This window comes from Adelges cooleyi, unplaced genomic scaffold (assembly GCF_023614345.1).
Source record: "Adelges cooleyi isolate 19-005CV unplaced genomic scaffold, UGA_ACOO_1.1 ACOO_flye_CR_arks_rails_tigmint_CR_PRNA_394, whole genome shotgun sequence".
NCBI classification, from domain to species: domain Eukaryota; kingdom Metazoa; phylum Arthropoda; class Insecta; order Hemiptera; family Adelgidae; genus Adelges; species Adelges cooleyi.
Genome location: NW_026096072.1, coordinates 255,697 through 277,351, shown reverse-complemented (window position 1 = coordinate 277,351; position 21,655 = coordinate 255,697). Strand labels below are relative to the sequence as shown.

General features: G+C 30.9%; 3 protein-coding genes across 8 annotated transcripts in view; 2 read left to right on the top strand and 1 right to left on the bottom strand.

The window, feature by feature from the left end:
- Positions 1-1,715: 1,715 nt before the first annotated feature.
- LOC126841587 (uncharacterized) overlaps positions 1,716-21,655 on the bottom strand; it is a 65,452-nt gene continuing 45,512 nt past the window's right edge. Inside the window, exons 1-8 of one of the 4 annotated variants that reach the window (XM_050578171.1) lie at positions 13,837-14,050; positions 10,559-10,719; positions 9,862-10,045; positions 9,017-9,120; positions 8,407-8,566; positions 3,513-3,616; positions 2,120-2,282; positions 1,716-1,875 (exon numbers count right to left, since the gene is read on the bottom strand). In XM_050578171.1, coding sequence (XP_050434128.1) covers positions 1,769-1,875; positions 2,120-2,282; positions 3,513-3,616; positions 8,407-8,566; positions 9,017-9,120; positions 9,862-10,045; positions 10,559-10,636 — 900 coding nt within the window. In that variant the 5' untranslated portion in view covers positions 10,637-10,719; positions 13,837-14,050 and the 3' untranslated portion in view covers positions 1,716-1,768. Of the gene's footprint in view, positions 1,876-2,119; positions 2,283-3,512; positions 3,617-8,406; positions 8,567-9,016; positions 9,121-9,861; positions 10,046-10,558; positions 10,720-13,836; positions 14,051-21,655 lie in introns of those variants that run through there. The other 3 variants (XM_050578172.1, XM_050578174.1, XM_050578173.1) reach the window with 3 other exon arrangements.
- On the top strand, positions 13,281-16,588 carry LOC126841581 (UDP-glucosyltransferase 2-like). Its single transcript, XM_050578162.1, has 4 exons — positions 13,281-14,151; positions 14,895-15,114; positions 15,195-15,414; positions 16,295-16,588. Exons 1-4 carry the CDS (start codon positions 13,339-13,341, stop codon positions 16,569-16,571), a joined length of 1,530 nt encoding a protein of 509 aa, XP_050434119.1. The 5' UTR covers positions 13,281-13,338; the 3' UTR covers positions 16,572-16,588.
- Positions 20,213-21,655, top strand: part of LOC126841583 (UDP-glucosyltransferase 2-like) — a 57,971-nt gene continuing 56,528 nt past the window's right edge. Inside the window, exon 1 of one of the 3 annotated variants that reach the window (XM_050578165.1) lies at positions 20,213-20,679. In XM_050578165.1, the coding sequence (XP_050434122.1) occupies positions 20,400-20,679 (280 nt within the window). In that variant the 5' untranslated portion in view covers positions 20,213-20,399. The other 2 variants (XM_050578167.1, XM_050578166.1) reach the window with 2 other exon arrangements.

The following is a 21,655-nucleotide window of genomic DNA, read 5'->3' as shown; positions in this document are numbered from 1 at the left end:
ATTTTTTACGGCTGTAGTCCCTATAAATTGGCCTCCCTTGTTACAAGTAATCCAAAGGACGGGGGATTGAGCAGACTTATCCCCCCCCCCAAACCAAAATAACTCCTCTAAAATATTGAAAATATCAAATGTGATTTGAAATATTTAATTCATTACTTTAATGGACTAAAACATTTAAAAAGTTCAACCCTTCCCATTCAAATTTGAGCAAACACCTGCAAAATGTGTACATATTTTTCATCTTAAAATTATGGCACGCTAATTTTTTTTTTAAAAATAGTCGAATTACTTCCAAATTTGTATGGAATGTTTTTCCGATGAAGTACTATTGACATATCAGATAGGTATCTGTTAACAATCAACAATTCACTCGCAAATTGCAACCTAGAAGCTTACAGCGGGCAAAGACTAAATTTCAATATTTTTGGGGTGTTATAAAATAAAAACATCTAACCCTTCTGTGGAAAATTGTTACAGTTACATAACTAATTCTACTATTTAAAAAACAGTTATTGAGCGCTGTGATTTTAAGTACACTTTGAAGTATAGTACAAATAGTCGATACAATGTGTTTTCGCATAGTTTTTTTTTACTCCGTCCCTTTCATTAAATTAATCAAATTAAAAAACAAAAGCTCACAGAGCCTCTATACCCTAAATGTTGTGATCAAATTACATTGCCATTTACTTTGAACTTTTACTCTTCATTGTATACTTATTCGAGGCCTTTTCCTAACACTTGTTTTAAATTTGTTTGACCTAGTTTTTTTTGTACCATACCAATACACGTCGTTTTAACGTGGGAACTATATTCTGTTCGATTTGTTTCTACTTTTCCAAATATCATTGCTGTACGAGTTTTGTCTACAGGCTACATGCCTACATGGATTAGATTTATGAAGGAATATTATACTGACCTAGATTTCGATGCTTGTGTTCTAGATTTTTTTACAGAAACGTTAACATGTGGTATTTACTGTCGGGTACTGCCATCGCCAATACCATTTGTGTTTAAAGGAATTCAATTGAAATTGACAAATTTCTTTGCCAATTTCTCGACCTTCCTCATACCGCGACCGAAGAAATCACTGTACTTAGTCGTTTGATGTCGCTTACTGTCGTCTTTTAGCTAGTGTTCATGGATAAACTTCCATTTGACTTTCAGTACAGTGTTTTTGTCACCATTGCCGTATAGGCGTAGGCAGACCAGTGATGTCATTTCAGTTTTCGAAAGGGAAGGCAAAAATTTTGACCGGTCTTACCTAACCTAACCGCCTAACTTAGGCGCCGTTAGGTATTAAATAGTGCTAACATTTGTTTCGCTTATTGCATTTAAGGATTTGGGTGCCTACAAAATCCATTAATGAGTTAATTACAAAGCAGCACAATAAAAAAAAACTCTACCTTAAGAAATGCGACAACTCTAAGATACAGAGAGCTTGACCAAAAAGTACAAACATCTTGTAAATTTCCGATTTTAAAAATTGAACTTGGAGTCGCTTGTTACAATTTATCATAATCAAATCCATTTAAAAAAAACGTTGTTTTTTTTATTCAACCCAAATTTATTTATTTTATAATTATAATTATAATTATAATAATACAATAATTGTGATGATAATAATAATTATAATGTATATAAATGTGCAAATATAATTTTTGTGCGTGTAAGTGAAGATACTTTAAAATATATATACTTATTTAATGATATAACAATAAATGAAACAAAACGGATATCATATTGCTTACACAGATTGTTTAGTGGTTTTTTAATCTAATATTTCCATTCGGCCGCGAAGGAAGTCCACTAGATCAACTTTTTGTATTGAGCAAACACAATACACAACGTTCGTGAACTTCTTAAATTCTGTCGAATCTAAAAAACAAAGTGAAAAATTGATTTGTCATAAGCAACAAAACTGGTTAAATAAAATACACTGACCAACGCCAAACCAATCGTACGTTGTCTTTTAATGTTTAGTATAAAAATGCATAATATTGTTTTAATTGCATATTAATTATTGTTCGAATAATACAAATAATTTAGCTGCTTAGCTTATAATAAATATTTATTTTAAAAATTTATTTTGAATGATACACAAAGTATATTTAACAGTTACCTGTTTCTTGTGGAGCTGATTCCGCTGGCCAATTGTCATTTACACATGTTGAATTACCGTCGTCTTTACCCACAAAATCTAAAAGATCGGACCGACTAAGACGATCATCACCATCCCTAGTGTCATAACGGGCATAAGCGAGACGGTAAGCGTCTCTTATAAGCTGAAATGTTTTATCACCAATTTTATTCCATAAAAATCTAGTTATAAAATTTAATTTTATATACACTACTAGAGTACAATATATAACAACAAATTTTAGGCATGGGAGCTATAGCATGATAGTGTAAAATGTTGGCTTGGTAACGTTTTCAATCACAAAATGATACAACGTATGTAATTGTAATATTTGTGCATGTAAATGGAGGTATTCAACAAAATTATTAATCTGTATATATAAGAAGTCCCTTGACTCATTCATAATCACCGCACAGCCTAAACTATGATAGCTAGCGACTTGAAATTTTCAGGGTATGTTTGTATTATAGTCTAGGCGTGCAGTGAGAAAGGATTTTGAATCATTTTTATTTTAAAGGGTTGAAAAGGGCGAAAAACAAAATGAATGTCTGTTTGTTTGTCTGCCCTTATGCATTAGTACACCATTCAACCGATCGCCATGAAACTTTTGAAAATTGTTGAGTACATTCCCGCGAATGCTTCTGGCATGGTACTTTTTGAAAGTTCCACCCCTAAGGGTGGCCTCAAACGCGAATTTTGTACTATAAACACTTGGTTTGTAACCATGGTAACCGCGGTACTCGAGCGAATGGTAGGCGATGATTAAAGGAACATGCTGACTCTATGTATCACGATTCTTGGGACGCTATTAAACTCATTTTCACGATTAGAACCTGATCTGGGACTGGGATTGGGACCCTTGATTAAGAGGGGACATATCAATATAATGTAATGTATATCCAAAAAAAGCCGAGATGAGGCTTTACAATATACCCTGAAAATTTCAAGTCGTTAGCTATCATAGTTTAGGCTGTGCGTTGATTATGAATCAGTCAGGATTTCTTATTATATATATATAAATAGATTTAGTGTTGTTATGTTTTAAGAAACACAACAGACCTGCAAGAGCTCGAAGAAAACAATTGAATGTAGATAATATACATATTTTTTTTTTTCAAGGGTTTTTTTTATGATTGATAACGCTTTATTTTAAACGTTATTTTGGGTGATTTACAATTAAAAAAGACATTGCTTCCTCAGTGAATTACACCCAAACGGAGTTGAATAAACACAATTATTATTCCGGTCAACGCCGGGTAATTCAGCTAGTGTCTTATAAAGATTTATCTACATAAAAAAAAAAAACACTTATCTACTTATAATGCCATTTATACAAAACAAAACTAATGCGATATTATATCTATAGCTAGATTACCTTAGCTGCTGCTATCCTGTCTTCAAGGAATTTGTTTACAGCTAGTTGTCGTTCGGCGCAAATCCGATACACAATGCCCGCAAATTGCTCCAAATATATCATATCTAAAAAAGGAAAAATGTATTTTTTTATTTAAAAATTATTCATGTATTTTTTTTTTTTTCAGGATATACAAAGCCGCAATGAAATCTTTTAAAATAGGTAACTACGGAACAAAAATTATTTTTTAGGAACCCCCAATGTACAAAATCTAAAACACGTGTTTAAACCAAACTAAATTTGATCCAAAAAAAAAACGGTTGGTACGAGGGGAGGACGTGAAAAATAGGATAAATTGTGGATGAGTAAAGTGGAGGGGGCTGCGGGTGTTTTGTGTGACAGGAGGATGCCTATTAAATTGAATGTTTAATAACATAGGACAGGGTCAGTGAGGCCAGCAATGTTATGTGGGACGAAATGTTGGACAGTAGACAAGAAAACTGAACAGAGAACGAGCGTAGCGAAGTTGAGAATGCTAAGACGGATGAGTGGAGTGACTAGGGACGATAGAATAAGAAATTACTACACGAGGGGCAGTCTAACAGTTGCATAAATTGTGGAAAAAACGAGAGAGAGAATAAGTTGAGATGGTTCGGCCATGCTATGAGGAGAGATGCGACAGAGGCGGTGTTATGAAAATTAACGCAGAGGGAAGGAGAGAAAGAGGAAGACCGAAGAAAATATGGATAAACGGAATGGAAAATGATATGATGATGATGGCTGTGGGTAATTGAACGAGATGTAGAAAATCGAGCTCTACGAAGGTGTAGGAAAGTGTGTAAAGAAGAAGAATATATGGTTTTTAACTGAAAATAACAACTCTTCAAGTACTTCAACGTTGATCTTTATGCTCTAACACTTTATTTCAAACGAAACAAAGTGTTTTTTTTAACAAGTTTTGTTTTTGTACCACCGTTAATATATTTTTAGTTGGTTCAAAAATCGAAATAGCGCTTTCCCTCGATATTGGGTAGATCTTTGATAAACAATTTAAATATTACCGGTTCTTTGAGTTATAACATTCAATTTACATGACGGTTTATTTTAAATATTTATTTACAAATTAATGTTAATCAAGTAATTCAATTAATACGTTAGTTTTTAATTATTCAATCATTTAAAATAAGCCAAAAAAGCAAATTGGATACAGCAATTAAAAAATCAACATCAAATAAGGAAGTTACTTTGGAAGACTTATGGGATTTAATTAATGCAAATAAGTCATCAAATGATACGGCATTTAAAGACCTCAACAGGAAACTAGTAAGTTTAGAAACTGGCTTAGCCAACTTTAAATCTACTATTAATAATCTTACTTCTGAACTTACTAGAATTAAAGAGGTTAACAAAAAATTAGAGTCTAATATACAAGTACTTAATGATAAAGTTATACTTCTCGAAAGCAAACAAATAGCACCACATGATATGGTTTTAAACGTTATGCACGAAGCTCAAGAAAGATTATCGAAAGAAAAAAATGTCATTCTCTTTAATGTTCCGGAGAATCCAAATGAAGATCAATCTACAACAAACTGCATAATAAATGAAATATTCCATGCGATGAAGGTAGATAATTACTCAGTAATAAATAGAAGATTGGGTAAATTTACTGATAAGCCACGCCCTATACTAGTTGAATTAAATAGAAAAGAAAATGTCATAGAAGTCTTGAAAATGAAAAAAAATATTCGGTTAAATGAAAAATGGAAAAATGTATTTATTCATGTGGATTCTACCAGTATTCAAAGAAGCGTCATGAAAAACATACGTGAGGAACTGAGGATAAAGCGTTCAAATGGAGATAACTCATGGATAATCAAGTACACCAAAGGAGAACCATCACTGTTTCAAAAAAACTAACTTGGACCCACAGAAATATAAATAATGTAAATAATCTTAATTATAATAATAGTTTTAACAATATTGGAAAGTAATAAGTCTTATAATTTTAGCAGCATTAGTGTGATGAATAAATTCACGGGTTATTTCCAAAATGTAAGAGGTTTAAGAACTAAATTGAATTTACTGCGGTGTAATATCTCCATGAAATTAACTTTGATTATCTAGCACTCGTTGAAACTTGGTTACATAGTGATATTAACGACAATGAACTGGGTTTTCATAACTACAATGTGTATCGCGCTGATAGAAACTGTAATACTAGCTCATTAAGTAGAGGTGGAGAGGTTGCTATCTGTGTCCATAACAAATATTATACTTCACTAATGCCGGTTCCAATGAACTCAGTTGAACATTTATTCGTTCTAGTAAAATTCCCTAATAATGACCAAATTGTTATTGGTAACTGCTGTATTCCGCCGGCCAGCCCGACCAGCTGTTATGAAAACAATATTCGCGCTATTGAATACGTCATATCTAAGGTCAGTGATAATACTCGTTTTATCTCAGTAGGTGACTATAACTTACCAAATGTACGCATCGCCAGTGACAATAATGGACTAAATTATGTAGGGAATCATACAGATCAATCGGAATTAATAGTAAATCAATTTTCTTTCTTTGGATTTTATCAACTAAACAGTTTTTGTAACAAATATGGTTCTCAGCTAGATTTAATATTTACGAATGATAACACTTTAATTGTCGAAATAGGTGACATCCATCTAGTACCAATGGACGAATATCATCCTATTTTATATTTAAGTAGTTTTGTAAATAAAAATGGAATAGTAAGTAAATCTTTACTAATCGAACGCTTTAATTACATGAAAGCTGATTATAATGAAATTACGAAAGCTCTAAACTTAATAGATTGGAACAATTTATTTCTAGATAAATGTATTGATACTGCGAAAAATGATTTTTATTTAATCCTAAATAATATAATACATAAATATGTTCCAAAATATCACATTAGTACTAATAAATTTCCCGATTGGTTCAGTAGTGAATTGCGGAAATTAATATTTGTAAAAAACAAAGCCCATCGTCAATTCAAAATAACCAAATGCCCTACTGATTACTTAACTTTTTCTAAATTAAGAGCTCAATGTAAAAAAAATCACTAAAAACTGCGACAATAACTACATAATCCATACACAAAATCACCTTAAAACCAATCCACGTTATTTTTGGAAGTTCATTAAAAATAAGAAAAATAAAATTGAAATACCCGCAATAATGAATTTAAATAATAAACAGGCTGCAGATCCAGAATCAATTGCTGAGTTATTTAAAAGTTATTTTTCATCTGTTTATGCCCTACCGCGTACACAAATAAAATGACAATTCTGCAGTTGTAATCAATCATATATCCGAGTGCACATTTTCAATAGCTGAAATCTTTAGTAACCCAGAAAATCTAGGTAATGATCCATTACCAGGTCCTGACTCTATTCCAGCTGTATTTTTCAAAAATTGTCGTTATGCTTTAACGTACCCTATTTTCAAACTATTTAATTGGTCTTTACGATCAGGCGTTTTTCCTAAAATGTGGAAAGTTAGCATTATTTCTCCTATTTGGAAGTCTGGAGATCGTTCTTCAGTTATTAACTATAGACCCATCTCTAAGCTGAGTACATTACCAAAATTATTAGAAAAACTAATAGAACCCAAAATTTCAAAATTAGTTGGTCATAGCTTAGTAAGCGAACAACATGGATTTCGTAATAAAAGATCTATTGAAACAAACCTTGTCTCATTTTATCAATATCTAACAGAAAATGTTGCCTCAAATTTACAAATCGATACTATTTATACTGACATCAAAAAAGCATTTGACACAGTTGACCATGGCGTATTGATATATAAACTTAAAAATTCAGCCTAAAGTACTAATCTAGTAAAATGGGTAACTTCTTATCTAACAAATAGAACTCAGTTAGTCAAAGTATCCAATACATTATTAAGTTTCTAATGTTTGCTGACGATCTAAAATTATTTATGGTGATAAAATCCCAAAATGATTGTATTAAATTGCAACAAGATTTAAATAGGTTTGTTGATTGGTGTAACAATAACGGTCTAGAAATCAATTCAAGTAAGTGCAAACAGATATCGTTTCATCGTCGCCGTTATCCAATAATAAATAATTATATAATAAATAATAGTAAATTAGAGATAGCTAGTAACATAAAAGATCTGGGTGTATCATTGTCATCTGATTTAAGTTTTAAATCACACATTTCTACAATTTGTGCAAAAGCCTATAGAAACTTAGGTTTTATTCAGCGTAATTGTAGCGAGTTTAAGGATCTGAAATGTTTAACAGTACTCTATTCTGCCCTTGTTCGCTCTGGTTTAGAATTTGCGTCGATACTTTGGAACCCTAACCAAGTAGGCCTAATAGAAAAAATAGAAAAAATTCAAAGAAAATGTCTTCGTTTTGCTGCTTTTAAAATCAACATGTCAGGTCAACCTATAGTTAATGTTGAACACCAATGTAACTTAGATTCTTTGAAATCTAGACGTTTATATAATGATGCGTATTACATTTTTCAAATCTTAAATGGTTTTGTCGATAGCCCGGAATTACTTAATAAAATTAATTTAGTTGTGCCTTACGTTAATACACGGCACCATAACATTTTTTATGTTGAAAATCAAACTAAAAGCTATGCTATTAATAGTTCATTAAATAGAATGTTAAATGTTTATAATAAATTAAATAATTTTGATTTTTTCTATGATAATTGTTTTAAATTAAAATTGTCCATCCAAAATGTATCTTTAAAAAAAAAAAAAAAACATTATTTTTGTATTTTAGCTTATCTTATGTATTATATTGTATTAATTTAATTTTAGTTAAGTTTCACTGTACTCACTGCCCTCTGTGGGGCGTTAGCTTTTAAATAAATAAATGTTAAACGATACATTAAGTATATCCAATAGTTACCTTGTTTTTTTTGCGAAACTAAATTCACTGTCCAATATTCATTTACACAATGTACAGTTTTGTCATCATTACCCAAAAAATTTAAAATATCGGACTGAGTAGCATGTCTTGTTTCAACGTTGTAGTATTGATAAACGAATACAAAAGCCTCTTTTACAACCTGAAAAGTTTATTTCACCAATTAAATTGTATTCCATAAAAATGTATTTATACAATTGTAATCTTTATACACTAGAGTACAATATTATGGAGTACACATTAAATAACATATCCTCATTATGGTAGTTATAAAAATTAGTGTAAATTTTGGGTCGGTAACGTTTTTAAACCCTAAATAATACTACGTATATTATATTATATAATTGTAATACTTGTGCGTGTAAGTGAAGATATTTAAAATTATCTTAAAAAAACCCAGTATGGCGGGGTCGGGGAATAGTGGGGTTGGAAAACAGTGGGGTCGTGGCAGAGTGAAGATGAAGATGTCACAGATTGAAATTGAATTTATCAGGCCAGCAAAGTGGGGACGGACATGTCACAAGTATACAAGAATATATTGCAATATTAATTAAAAAAAAAAACAAATATGATCTACATATAGCTAGATTACCTCAGCTGCTGCTACCATTTCATCAACGAACTTTTTTACTACAAAATGTCGTGCTTTGCAAATACAATACACAACTTCCGTAAACTCCTTCAAATCTATCTGAACTAAAAAACAAAATAAATAAAGTAGATTAAAAGATTAATCTAAAAATAACGTTTTTATGCGTCTTAAAAAGTATAAAATAACCTTCCGGGGGTCTTGATAACCAAATAGGACAGGTGAACTAGAAAAACGTGGGGCGCATCTTTCTACTTAGATATTAAAACCTAAGCTTTCATGCTAATGCATTAAGTTGTCTCTCATAATGCAGTCTCTCTAACCGAACGGATCAGAAAGTGATAGTATGTATTTTTATCGGAAATGAAATTTAATGGATTTCCGAGCCACTTGCCTTAAATTTCATTACAAATTGAAAAGACTTAATTGCTATTCTCTTCAAAGTTTGTTTTATGTAGGTTGCTTCAATTTTTTTGTTAACTACCTACTTGCTTGACATTTAAAGTAATGCGAAGAAAGTTAGAGGTGGAATTTTCAACCTCTTGTGGATTAATAATGCATTGTCATCGAATTGTGAGCTACCCTGAAAGTTTCAGCAGGATAGCTAATCGGGAAGTGCTCGAAATTTGAGTTCCAAGATTCTACCCGGAACGACAAACAAGATTGTGAGTTCATAAAAACGTTATAAATAAAAAATGATTCATGTATTTCCGTTTTGTCGATATAGAAAGCGGATGAACAGCAGTGAAATCTATTCAAATGATGATACATAATAATACATGACGGTCTACTTAACATATTTATTTAAAAACTAATGTTTAATGATACATCAAGTATATTGTGGTTACTTTTGCTTTTTGGTAGATCCGGTCTCGCTACCCAATAATTTTTTATACATTGCAAATCGTCGTGTTTGCCCATAAAAATAAAAAAATCGAACTGTTTGAGATATTTTTTGTGTGTTACAAAACCGCCAGCGAGTTGTTTCAAATCGAAATAGTCATAAGCTAAATTAAAAGCGTTTTCTATAACCTGAAAAGTTGAATACACTGATTAAATTTTATTTCAAAACTAATACCATAGTTGTCTAGTTTATTCCATAAAAACTAATTATAAAGTTTAATTTTGCATGGACTAGAGTACAATATAGAATTACTTAAAAAAAAACCGGTCAGTTATTTTACACATTAAAAATAAACTTTAAGACAAACTTTTTTTCAAAGTCTTAGTTGCCTGATGACGAAAAAAAAACATAATTAAAAAAATATTGTTATGGTTTTCGAACTTATTTAAAATGTTCAAACTGTAACAGCAGATAATAATAATATTATGTTATGACGGTTTTGTGTAATACACACAAATAAAATGAATATATATATTTTTTTTTAAACTTTTGGGCTAAAAAAATTATAACTTCATAGAAACAAATTACTGTTAAGTAATACACTGAACTTTGACCGGTTTGTAATAAACAATCGAGCAAAACACTGATAAAATACTTTTAGTTGCAAAATATTAGTCTAAATATAATATATAAAATATTACTTCTTTATCGGATAGATCCGATAGACAATTATCAACCATGACACAAGACAGTATCAAAATAGTGAATTTGAAGACCATTGTATCTAACAACTATGAACTGAACTTCAACTGAGCGACAAAACGAATAATTGTGAGGTATACTTGTCGTTTCATGTAAAAAACTGAAGGAAAAAAAAATGTGAAATATTAAACAAATATACTACATTTGTTTGCTAAAAATCGATCAAACTATGACGTAAGACACTCATTTTCTCGGAAAATATAAATATTTAGAGAATTTATTTTTCCTAATATTAAAATTATTATTATAATAATAATTATTATTTTATCTTCAACCCTTATATGTAAAACAAGTATCGCATTTGGTTTTTTTGATATGGGAAAGTATGTTTTTAATTTCATAAATCTGTAGACAAAGTTCAAAAAAAATATATTAGCGTTTGAATTTCCAAATTTTCATCAAACGGTTCCTTGCTTATTAAGTTGAAAAGATTTGAACTTTTGGTCCATATTCATATTGGATTTAAATATTTGAAAAACCGGATTTTTACCTACGGTCGGAAACCGTGACAGTTTATACTCGCCAATTGTTCACATATCTTATCAGTAGCAAACATTTTCGACGAAATTCTTTTCTAACCTACCTACCCATTGACGGTATGATAATGATATCATATCTGTGGTGTTCGGGCAAAAGGGGGATAAGTGTAAAATTGCAACTTTTGGAAAAATAAATTTGAAACTTTGAAAATTTACTTAGAAAAATGTTTTAGTCTATTTGGTATGGGAAAAAAACATACTTATTATTTAACTTATTTTCATACTATATTTCTGTATTTGAAGAAAATTTTCAAATTAGTTTTGTTAACAAATTATAATAAACAACAAAAACAAAATGTTTTCTGAGTTATCCCTTTTTGCACATAAATTTGATTGACATAACTAATATCCCAAATTACATATCACATATCACATAACTTTAAAATAACACAATTTTTTTCGAAATTCAATAACACAACATAATACATATAGCTGTTTCTTTACTATTACCAAAAAATTCATTAAATACAAATTAAACTTTCTTCTTAACTCTTAATAATAAAAAAACAAATTAAAATAAATATTCAATCTTAAATATTAAATATTACATTAAAATAACACAATTTTTTCAAAATATAGTTCCTTTACTATAACAAAATATAAAAAAAACATTAAATAATAGCTTCATTCAGTCTTCTTCGATTTCTTCATTAGCGAAATCTATTTCATCTCTTTGGGTTTTATCAGTCGATAAGTTGTTATAATAATCATGAAAAATCACAGGAAAAAACTGAAGTAATAGCAATAAGTCCTTTTTTTTGCTTCAGTTATTGGTAGTGATTTTATGTAAATTTGACGAGGAATAAATGAAGCACGAGCTTGTCCTCGTCCTAATAGTCGAATAGATTGAAATGGTTTTAAAATATCTAGGGTATCCTTGTATTGTAAAAGACCAAGATCTGTTTTTGTGTATTGAAGCCATTTTGTCTTTTACTATTTCAATGTTTCCCCATAGTTGTTTTTTTACATTTTCAACCTTCAATGTAGTGTTGAATAATGCAGAATAATCGAAGAAATCATGTTGACACATTTGAATAACTTTAAATGGTTTTTTTTTTTTACCTGTCTGACGAACTAACTGTAGCCAATCATGTGAATGATAAATCGAAATGTTCGACATTTTTTATATTTTTTCAATTAAAGCGTGATCACTATCACACTCTATCCTTGTGTGACCAGCTAATAAAAATTTCATTTTATTATCGTGCCCAAAAAAAGTGCTTGCAACCGGCAACGTGACCTGCATTGTATATTCAGAAACCGGAAACGACCTGTGTCGTTTTGTTAATACATTAAAGTATTGTCAATATTGTGTTAATAAATTACCTAATTGTGACTAAATTTTGTATTGCTCTACAATGTACGACGAAAACTAATAAACAGACTTATGTCAAAGTCAAATAGTTTTGAGACCATGGTGAATAATCCATCATTAGACCCTATAAAATATGATTATATATCTGAAAATATAAATATTTATTTATTTTTTATCAATTTGGATTTTCTAACTTGTATGTGCCTTTTATGCGTGACGCCCTATACATAATACCTGCCTGCTCCCCCTGCTAGAAGTATAAGAAACAAATAATTTTCAAAATAATTATATTTTCCGAGAAAATGAGTGTCTTACATCAGATGGATTGCTCTACATAGAGTTGCGACACGAAAAATCGGTTCAGTGGCTTAGAAGATATCGTAGGTACAGACACAAAAAAAAAAAAAAAACACATCATTGAAAAAACATCACTTTATCAGCTCCGCACCGAATCATAAATCATTTTTCACATTAATTGTTTGTATAGTTAAGTTTTACCGTAAACAACGACACGTTTGTAAAAAAAACTATACATGTATAAACAACAAAATAATATTCAAATATATTTTTTAGAGAGAGTTCGTCGATTTTATTTTTACTATCTATAAAGTCTATTGGGATTATATCGCCGTACCCCTCAAACAATGAACATGTTATCGTAAGCAGTAATAGGTAAATAATTAGTCAAACAATTTCTATATAGGTATTGTTGTTATAAAATGTAATCAGTAATAGACAATCAGTCGATTAAAACAATGTGCCGACTGCCTTCCACATTACAAAATACTAGTGACGCGTGTGATATTGATGAATTTCGATCCGTCATTAATAAAAGGACTACACAATAATAATTAGCCTTATAATCATGTTTTTATTTTCGGTTGTCACGGTGTTTTTGGAGTTCGCTTTGTTGTATTTGAATCCGACCCAGGCTGGTTTACGGGTCTTAGCCGTGCACACGATGGCGGCAAAAAGTCATTGGAATTTCATGAACGGATTTTTGCATTCGCTGACCGACGCCGGACATAACGTTACGGTTTTCACTTGGTTTCCAGAAGGCCAACGAGAAAACTATACAGAACATGTTTTTAAGGGACCAAAGCGTTTAGACATGGATTTAGTTGAATTTAAAGAGCAGCTAAAACCTCCCAATAACCTACTCAGACACGTTATACACAGTAACAGAAGAGCATGTGATATTATGTTTTCAAATTCTAAAATAGAAGCCATCATGACTGCGGGCAACACTGAACACTTTGATGTCATCGTCGCCGAAACATTAGTTTCAGATTGCATGTCACAATTGGTTCGTCGTCTCCGCCTACCTTTAATTTACCTCTTTCCATCACCAATGCCGACTTACTTGGAGGCGTCGTTTCTGGGTGAAGATCCAAACCCTGCGTGTGTGTCAAATTTCATGTTGTCATTCGGCTACCCAAAGACATTCCATCAACGGTTGCTCAACTTTCTCACCTACAAATACAGCAGAATTATGTTGTGGTATTTTGAAACAAGAGCCATGAAGTCCAACCCTAGACCGTACGACTATATAGAACCGGTTAAGCCGTCCTTGGTGTTTGCAAACAGCCATTTCATCGTCGAACCGGCCAGACCCATGCCACCCAATTTCATAGAAATCGGCGGCATTCACCTTCCCGAACCAAATACAATACCGGATGTAAGTCATAAATAATCATTAAAAATACATAAAGGTACTTATAAATTATATTTATCTACAAAAAAATATACAAATCGGACGTTGTGAGAAAGGACACAAATCTAAAATCCCTAGTTTTAAGGCCACGACAACCGTTAAAAAAAAAATTACATTTTACTAAATCTGTATAAACATTTTTCACTAATTATTTAATTACTTTTGATCTAAAATTAGAAAGTTTGAAATCTAATAAAAATAAATACTATAAATCACTATTTTTACCCTTAATTGTTTGTAAAAAATGCTTACTATTTCTCATTCAATTCAAGCACTACAACGATAAGTTAAATTACATTTATTTAATCACCGAAAATTGTAAATTTCACTTTATGATTCCCAAACGAACAGTACTTGTGTATTTTTACTGTCAATCTATATTAAAAATAAGACAGTTTCGGTTGAATACCCTAATTATATATTTTGTATCTACATATCAGCCACATACATAAAACCTTTAACCATACAAATTTAAATATAAATTCCTTTATTATAATGTTTTTTCCACATATACAATGTTACACATTTTATTCATTTGACTTAACACCTGTCACCCTCCCTCTTCCCCTTGAGCCGAGCATGTGGACAACGCCTGTTTTACAATTATACGCCTTCACTTTTGCGTTATACTTTACAAGTCGATACTACTATAGTAGTAATAGCTTTAATACTCTCACAAAATTGATCGATTAAAATATCTCCTTCAGGACATACGAGAGTTCATTGAAAATTCACCAAATGGAGTTATTTACTTCACGTTTGGATCGACAATAAAAATGTCATCATTTCCAGACCACATTAAAACCGCATTTAAACTAGCTCTTGCGCGCCTCCCCCAGAGGATACTGTGGAAATATGAGAGCGAAATGGAAGACAAACCGGACAACGTGATGACGAAAAAGTGGTTCCCTCAACGCGATATTCTCTGTAAGAATCAGTGAGGAGACGTTAAGTAATTATTTATATCTATTTCAAACCTGTAAAGGAATAAACTGATTTTTTCCTAGTGCACCCGAATATCAAGCTGTTTATCGGTCACGGTGGAATATCTGGCGTGTTTGAAGCAGTCGATGCCGGAGTTCCGATGTTAGGGTTTCCACTTGTCTACGATCAACCGAGAAACATTGCCAATCTGGTCGACGCCGGAATGGCCATTTTACTCGACGTGATGACCGTCACCGAAACACAGATATTCGAATCGATTAATAAATTAATCAACGATAAAAAGTAAGACCTACAGTCAAAAATAAAATGCACATGACGCATAATATGATGCACTATAAAAATGTACAGTTCAAGTCAATTTTTACTGACAATGAGAATGAAGTATAAAACGATACACATAGTTATAGTTTTAAATTCCTAAAAAAGCACATGTTAAGGGAATACAGGCAGAAACTAATAAATAAGTCGAAACAGTTTATAGGATTTTATAATAAGGTAGGCATAATAAAGTAAGAACATTTAGGTAATTTTCTTTGATAAAACATAAAGATTAAACTGAAATATGAATACATCTCGTAATTTTATTACTTTTATTCCTGGATTTTTTATTTATTTAAGTATATTATTAAACTTAGTAATTTTTTTTAATAGTATACTTTTATTCCTTTTATTATTCTTTGTTATATTTTTATAGGTAATTTTTCGCTCAATTAAAAACCATTAAAAGTAAATTATGCAAATCTGATTTTATCCAGTCAACATTTTCAGCAAGTTAATAAAATATATACGTGACTATTTAAATATTTTAAGTTTATAAGTTTTAACACCTAAAAGATGGACTTATATGGTTGAAAAATATATATTATATTCGGGCTAACTAATAGCTGTGAAAGCATGAAAAACAATAATTTAAAAAAGTAACATCAACATAGTAAATGTTTCAAGATTTAAACACAAATAAAATATTAACTATGGATTAAACTATCCTAGTTTAATAATTGTAAATATTTTAATAATTAACATTGTACTCTTAATATTATGAGTATAGGTTTATTAATAAGTGAAAAATAACCTTCAAGTGTTTCGAATGAGAAATTTGTTTTTAGACATATTAAAAATTATTATTTATTTTTTTAACTTGTTCTATGTTACTTAAAATTAGGTACTCGTCTAACGCCAAACTAGCTTCCAAGCGTTTCAAGGATCGCCCAATGACACCTGCTAAATCAGCCGCTTACTGGACGGAATACATTGTACGACATAATGGTGCATCACATCTAAAGACAAAAGCATTTGATCTCACGTGGTACGAATACTACCTTCTAGACATACTATCTCTGATAATCGTCACGTGTTCGGTCATTGGCTTTATTCTCTATAAATGTTTAACTGTTATATGCAAACAATTTTTATTCAAGTTAAAGATCAAAACTGAGTAATATTTGTATACATTTTTTTTTTTGGCTTATAAAAAAGATTTTATGTGTTTCCAGAATGTATATTCTACATTAATATTAATAATTACTCCCAACGATCAAGCTTCTTCTAGGGAAAATAAAAGTTATACTACTTATTTGTCCACTTACTATCTAAAGAATATCATACATAATTTTGGTGTTAACTTGACGTTTCAATTACATACAAGTAGTATACAGTTATTAACTGCTATATGAATACTACTTAAATATTTATTTATATATATTTTAATCTATAATATTTTAGTATTCGTATTTTAATTTAAGCACCGAGTTGTACAACTAGGATTACATTTTTTCAACTAATAAAAACGGTAAATTGTATCTTAACTTTATGACTTGTTAATTGCTCGTTTAGATATTAAAAAAAAAACACAGTATGTGAAAATATTTTCAATACAGGTTGAGAATTTCACATATAGCCACCTAAAATTTGGATACTGTAAAAATATGATTGTCCCATTATTTTTTTTTGTAATCTTAATAAAAAATAAATTTAACACACATATTTAAACATTTTTTTACAAGTTACTACCCTATTTTAGATCTACCTTAAGACTAATTTTCAGACTATGATTTCTAAAACATCACCTTGAAAAAACTAAAAAAAAATTCCACCCCTTTAAAAGGGGAATGGTTATATGATATTTGATTGGCTTGTCAGCGCGTTTAACGGTAGTACTATGCCTAAAGAATATTCAACACAAATTTCGAACTGATAAGTGTAAGTCATTAATATAAAATTTATCAATCTACACGTTTGTATTATTTTTATTATTTCATATGATAATAACAATATTAATAACAGTAAACTGGAAATTTAGTATTAAAACATATCTAAATGTAATTTCATCCCAATCAAACCTTTTAATAAAAATCTTGTTCAAGAAAATAGTGAAGTAGAACAATAGACCATTGAAACGGTGTACAGTCCTATCAAGCACAGTACAGTCTAGACCAGCACAGTCTAACCCAAGTAAAGTGTAAATCAGTACTTAAGAAGTTAGCAAAGTTGAGCCAAAGGAATTATTAAATTTAAATGTGATTTCATTTAATTCATACACTTTGAATATTCAAATTTTCTTTATACTTCTGAACCAGATATAACTCGAATAGCCTTTAGGTATCTAATGGTGGTTCCGCTACATCTACTAACTTCTTATTATGTTGCTTTATAAACGAGCCCCAAGGTTAGAGATAGATACTCTTTATGGAACTCTCTGTAGGGTATACTATTAATTTCATCTAGACCAGTGATTTAAAGGTATTAACGAAATTACATCCAAGAAAACGATTTGATACGAATCTTTGGATATTGGACCCCACCACTTTGGTAATTTCTAACTGTGCTGGTGTATACTGTACTTGGTCCACACTGTGCTAGATTTCTACTTTTGCCAGATTCACATCGAAGCGTTTGATTTTAATCAAACATGATTTGTCTAAAAAAATATTTTATTCTATTTTTACAAAAACTCTTTTAAATAATCTTGAAAATACATATTATAGTCTTGGCTTGTAATTGTTAGCTCATTGTTCAATTACTTATTGTCATCGGTCATAGCAGCCTAGCCTTTTAGACTTTTTGAACAGTAAGTTTTTTTTTACCTCCAAAAAACACGTTTTAAGCTGATATTTGGACCACCTAATCTAAATGACTTCTTGTTTAACATCCAATTCTACGGTGGACTAACTTCGATTGCAAATCATTCATCATAAACCATCGTGTATTGTTTATTTATAAAATAGTTCCAGTTGAATTATTATAATTTAAATATTTTTGATTAATATTTTAATCAGAAATGTTGATGACTATTTTTTATTTATTAACAAATCTGTTATTATATTATTAAGTAATATTTTTTTAATAAATAATTTTATAAAAAATTAGCCTGAGCCGCAAAACCAATATCAACAGTAATGAATCACTTTTGCCCCCATAAGTACACTTCAAATAATATTTATACATAATAGTAATAAGTAACAACATGGTTTAATGTTAGAAAAAGACAGTACAGCGGAGTCGAGGCATAGCGAAGACGGGAAGGTCGCAGGTCTGAAAAATTTTTAGAACTGAAAGTTATAAAATCACTTTTATACAAACGCTGCAATACAAATTTGTGGTTAGAAGGTTCAAATGTTGATTCACTCACGCATAGCAACCTAAAAATTGACTACAGTCAAAATGTAATTTTCCCCTTTTTTGTGATAAAAAAAAAGTTTGACAGATTTTTGAAAAATTGTATATGAAAAATGTTTATCCCTCCTAGGGAAAAAGATTAAGAATTTATGATATTTTTTTGGTTTGTCAATGTTTATAGAAAATTCCATACAATTTCAAATTAATTCTACTATTTAAAAAAAAAAAAAATATGGAGCGCCGTGATATTAAGTCGAATAATATGTACATTTTTTTTGTTGTTTTTTTTTTTTAATTTTGTCCAATATAAAGTACCTTACAGGTACGATTTGTGATCTATAGAGTTACTACACGAAGAAATCGGTTTAGCGGTATAAGAGATATCGTGGGTACAGACACAAAAATACAAAAGCACATCATTACTACATATACAATACCTTCTCAGCTCCGCTTCGAAGCTCCAACTAAACATTAAAAGTAATAAAATTAAAACAGTTCGTATTCCATTTTAATCTTTATATTTAGATTTAAGAAAAAGTATCTACCGTTTAATGTTTTATCGAAGCTACATGCACCTACTACCAAGTGGTACCATAACCATGTACCACTTGACACGTTACTTAATACAGATAAATGTTTAGATTAAATTATTAAGTCAAGTGAAAACGATATGTTACATTGTATATTATGTGGATAATATGCAATTAATAAAAAAATACTGAGCAAATTATTACTATAATTAATCAATATCACGAGATACTGTTGATGAACTCCAACGAACGACGACGAATAGCCACCTAATGAAAAAGTTTCACACGTTATGTTACATCGCCAGACGTACAAATATTAATTCATTTCATTACAAAATAAATTATATATAATATTTACTGTAAATATTTTTGTACGGCGATATTTGCTTATGATAACATGTTCAACACTTCTCACCTTGGAAGAAGAATATTATAGCCCTAACATACTTATCGACAAGGAAAACCGTTTTATGAGCTTTTCTAGAGCTAATGGTTACAGTATTATTTTATACAGGGTGATCTATTTGATGTAATTCACTAACATTTTCAGGAAGTACGAATATTTTGTAAATTAACGTTTTTCCTATAATTAGCTATACATTTTACTATATTTTTGAATACGTTGTACATTTTTATCTTCATCCCTTACACGTAAAACAAATATGGATCTGATTTTTTAACATATATTTTTAGTTCTATTGGATGTAAACCTGATTAAATTTAATTTAATTAAATAATCACTATACACATCGGTGTAAATGTATTTTCGTGTTCGATATCCACCTGGTTTAAAAGTGTAAATATAAATGTATGTACTTAACAAAAAATTAATGCTCGTTAATTTGTTTCCCTTATCTTTATGAGGTGTTTTAAGATTACCTATCCTATCATTTTCCCTTCGGGAATAGAGGAGTATTACGATGCCAAACGTTTTATCGCGAGTACCTATTTTTTATAATATTATATATTAATTTTCTGGTTATGCAACGAAACAGTCATTGACAATGTGATCAATTTATTTCTGTTAAGCTTTATAGAACAACCTGCCGTCAGACCACGGAACATAACCAACGCGCGCGGTAAAGATAGTTCGATCCGTTTAAAAATTAAAACGCAACAATAATGTTCACAGTGTCGGTTGTCTCGGTGTTTGTGGCGATAGTTTCGCTATTTTTACATCCGACCGAGGCAGGCTTACGGGTTTTGGCCGTGCACACGATAGCGGCAAAAAGTCATTGGTATTTCGTGGACAGATTTTTGCAATCGCTGACCGACGCCGGTCATAACGTTACGGTTTTCACTTGGTTTCCAGAAGGCGAACGGCGAAACTACACGGAAATCGTTTTGAAAGGACCGATGCGTTTGAACCTGGACTTGGTCGAAAATAAAGAACGGCTCAGACCTCTGAACAATCTGATCAACCACGTGGTACGCCTCAACAGATTAGAATGTGACATCATCTATGGAAATTCCAAAATCAAAACGATAATGGCGGCGGGCAATACCGACGAATTCGATGTCGTCGTCACCGAGTCGTTAGCTTCGGCCTGTATGTCACACTTGGTTCGCCGTCTCCGTGTACCTCTGATTTATCTCTTTCCGTCGCCAATACCGACTTACTTAGAGTCGTCGTTTCTGGGCCAAGAGCCCAACCCGGCGTACGTGTCGAACATGATGTCGTCCGTTGGCTACCCAAAGTCATTCCGACAACGATTGCTTAATTTTCTCACCTACAAATACAGTAAATTTCTCTTGTGGTATACCGAAACGAGAGCGATGAAGTCCAACCCCAAACCGTACGACTATATAGAACCGGTCGTACCGTCCTTGGTGTTTGCAAACAGTCATTTCATTGTCGAGCCGGCCAGACCAATGCCACCCAATTTCATAGAAATCGGCGGCATTCACCTCCCCGAACCAAACGCAATACCGAATGTAAGTCATAAATAATCATTAAAAATATAGTTTTCTGGACACAACACCCGTTATTAAAAAAATAATTATTTACAACACTTAACTGCAGGGGTTTTTTTTCAATATATTTGAAAAGTCGTATCGTATACATTAGCTTTATGAGTTATTGTAATAACGGTTTAAAAAAAAATATCAAGTTAAATAAAAGTTTCTTGTACAAAATACACAAGCATACGTACACCAAATTTCATTAGATTAGAAACTAAAATTGATATGTTGAAAAACTTGTGACCTTTGTCTTGGTTTAATTAACTAGTCTAAAACATTTCTTGCGTATAACCTTGTGTCCTATAGCACGTGAAAAAGTTAAGATTTTTGAAAGAAAGTACCTACACATGTCATAAAACTTGTATTCGTTAATATTATAATAATAAAATAATAATAGAACTTAAACGCGTATTGCT

Coding starts and splice junctions, on each gene's coding strand:
- LOC126841581 (XM_050578162.1), top strand. CDS start 13,339: ATGTTTTTATTTTCGGTTGTCACGGTGTTTTTGGAGTTCGCTTTGTTG. Junction 15,115..15,194: donor CCCTCAACGCGATATTCTCT/GTAAGAATCAGT, acceptor ATTTTTTCCTAG/TGCACCCGAATATCAAGCTG. Junction 15,415..16,294: donor AAATTAATCAACGATAAAAA/GTAAGACCTACA, acceptor ACTTAAAATTAG/GTACTCGTCTAACGCCAAAC.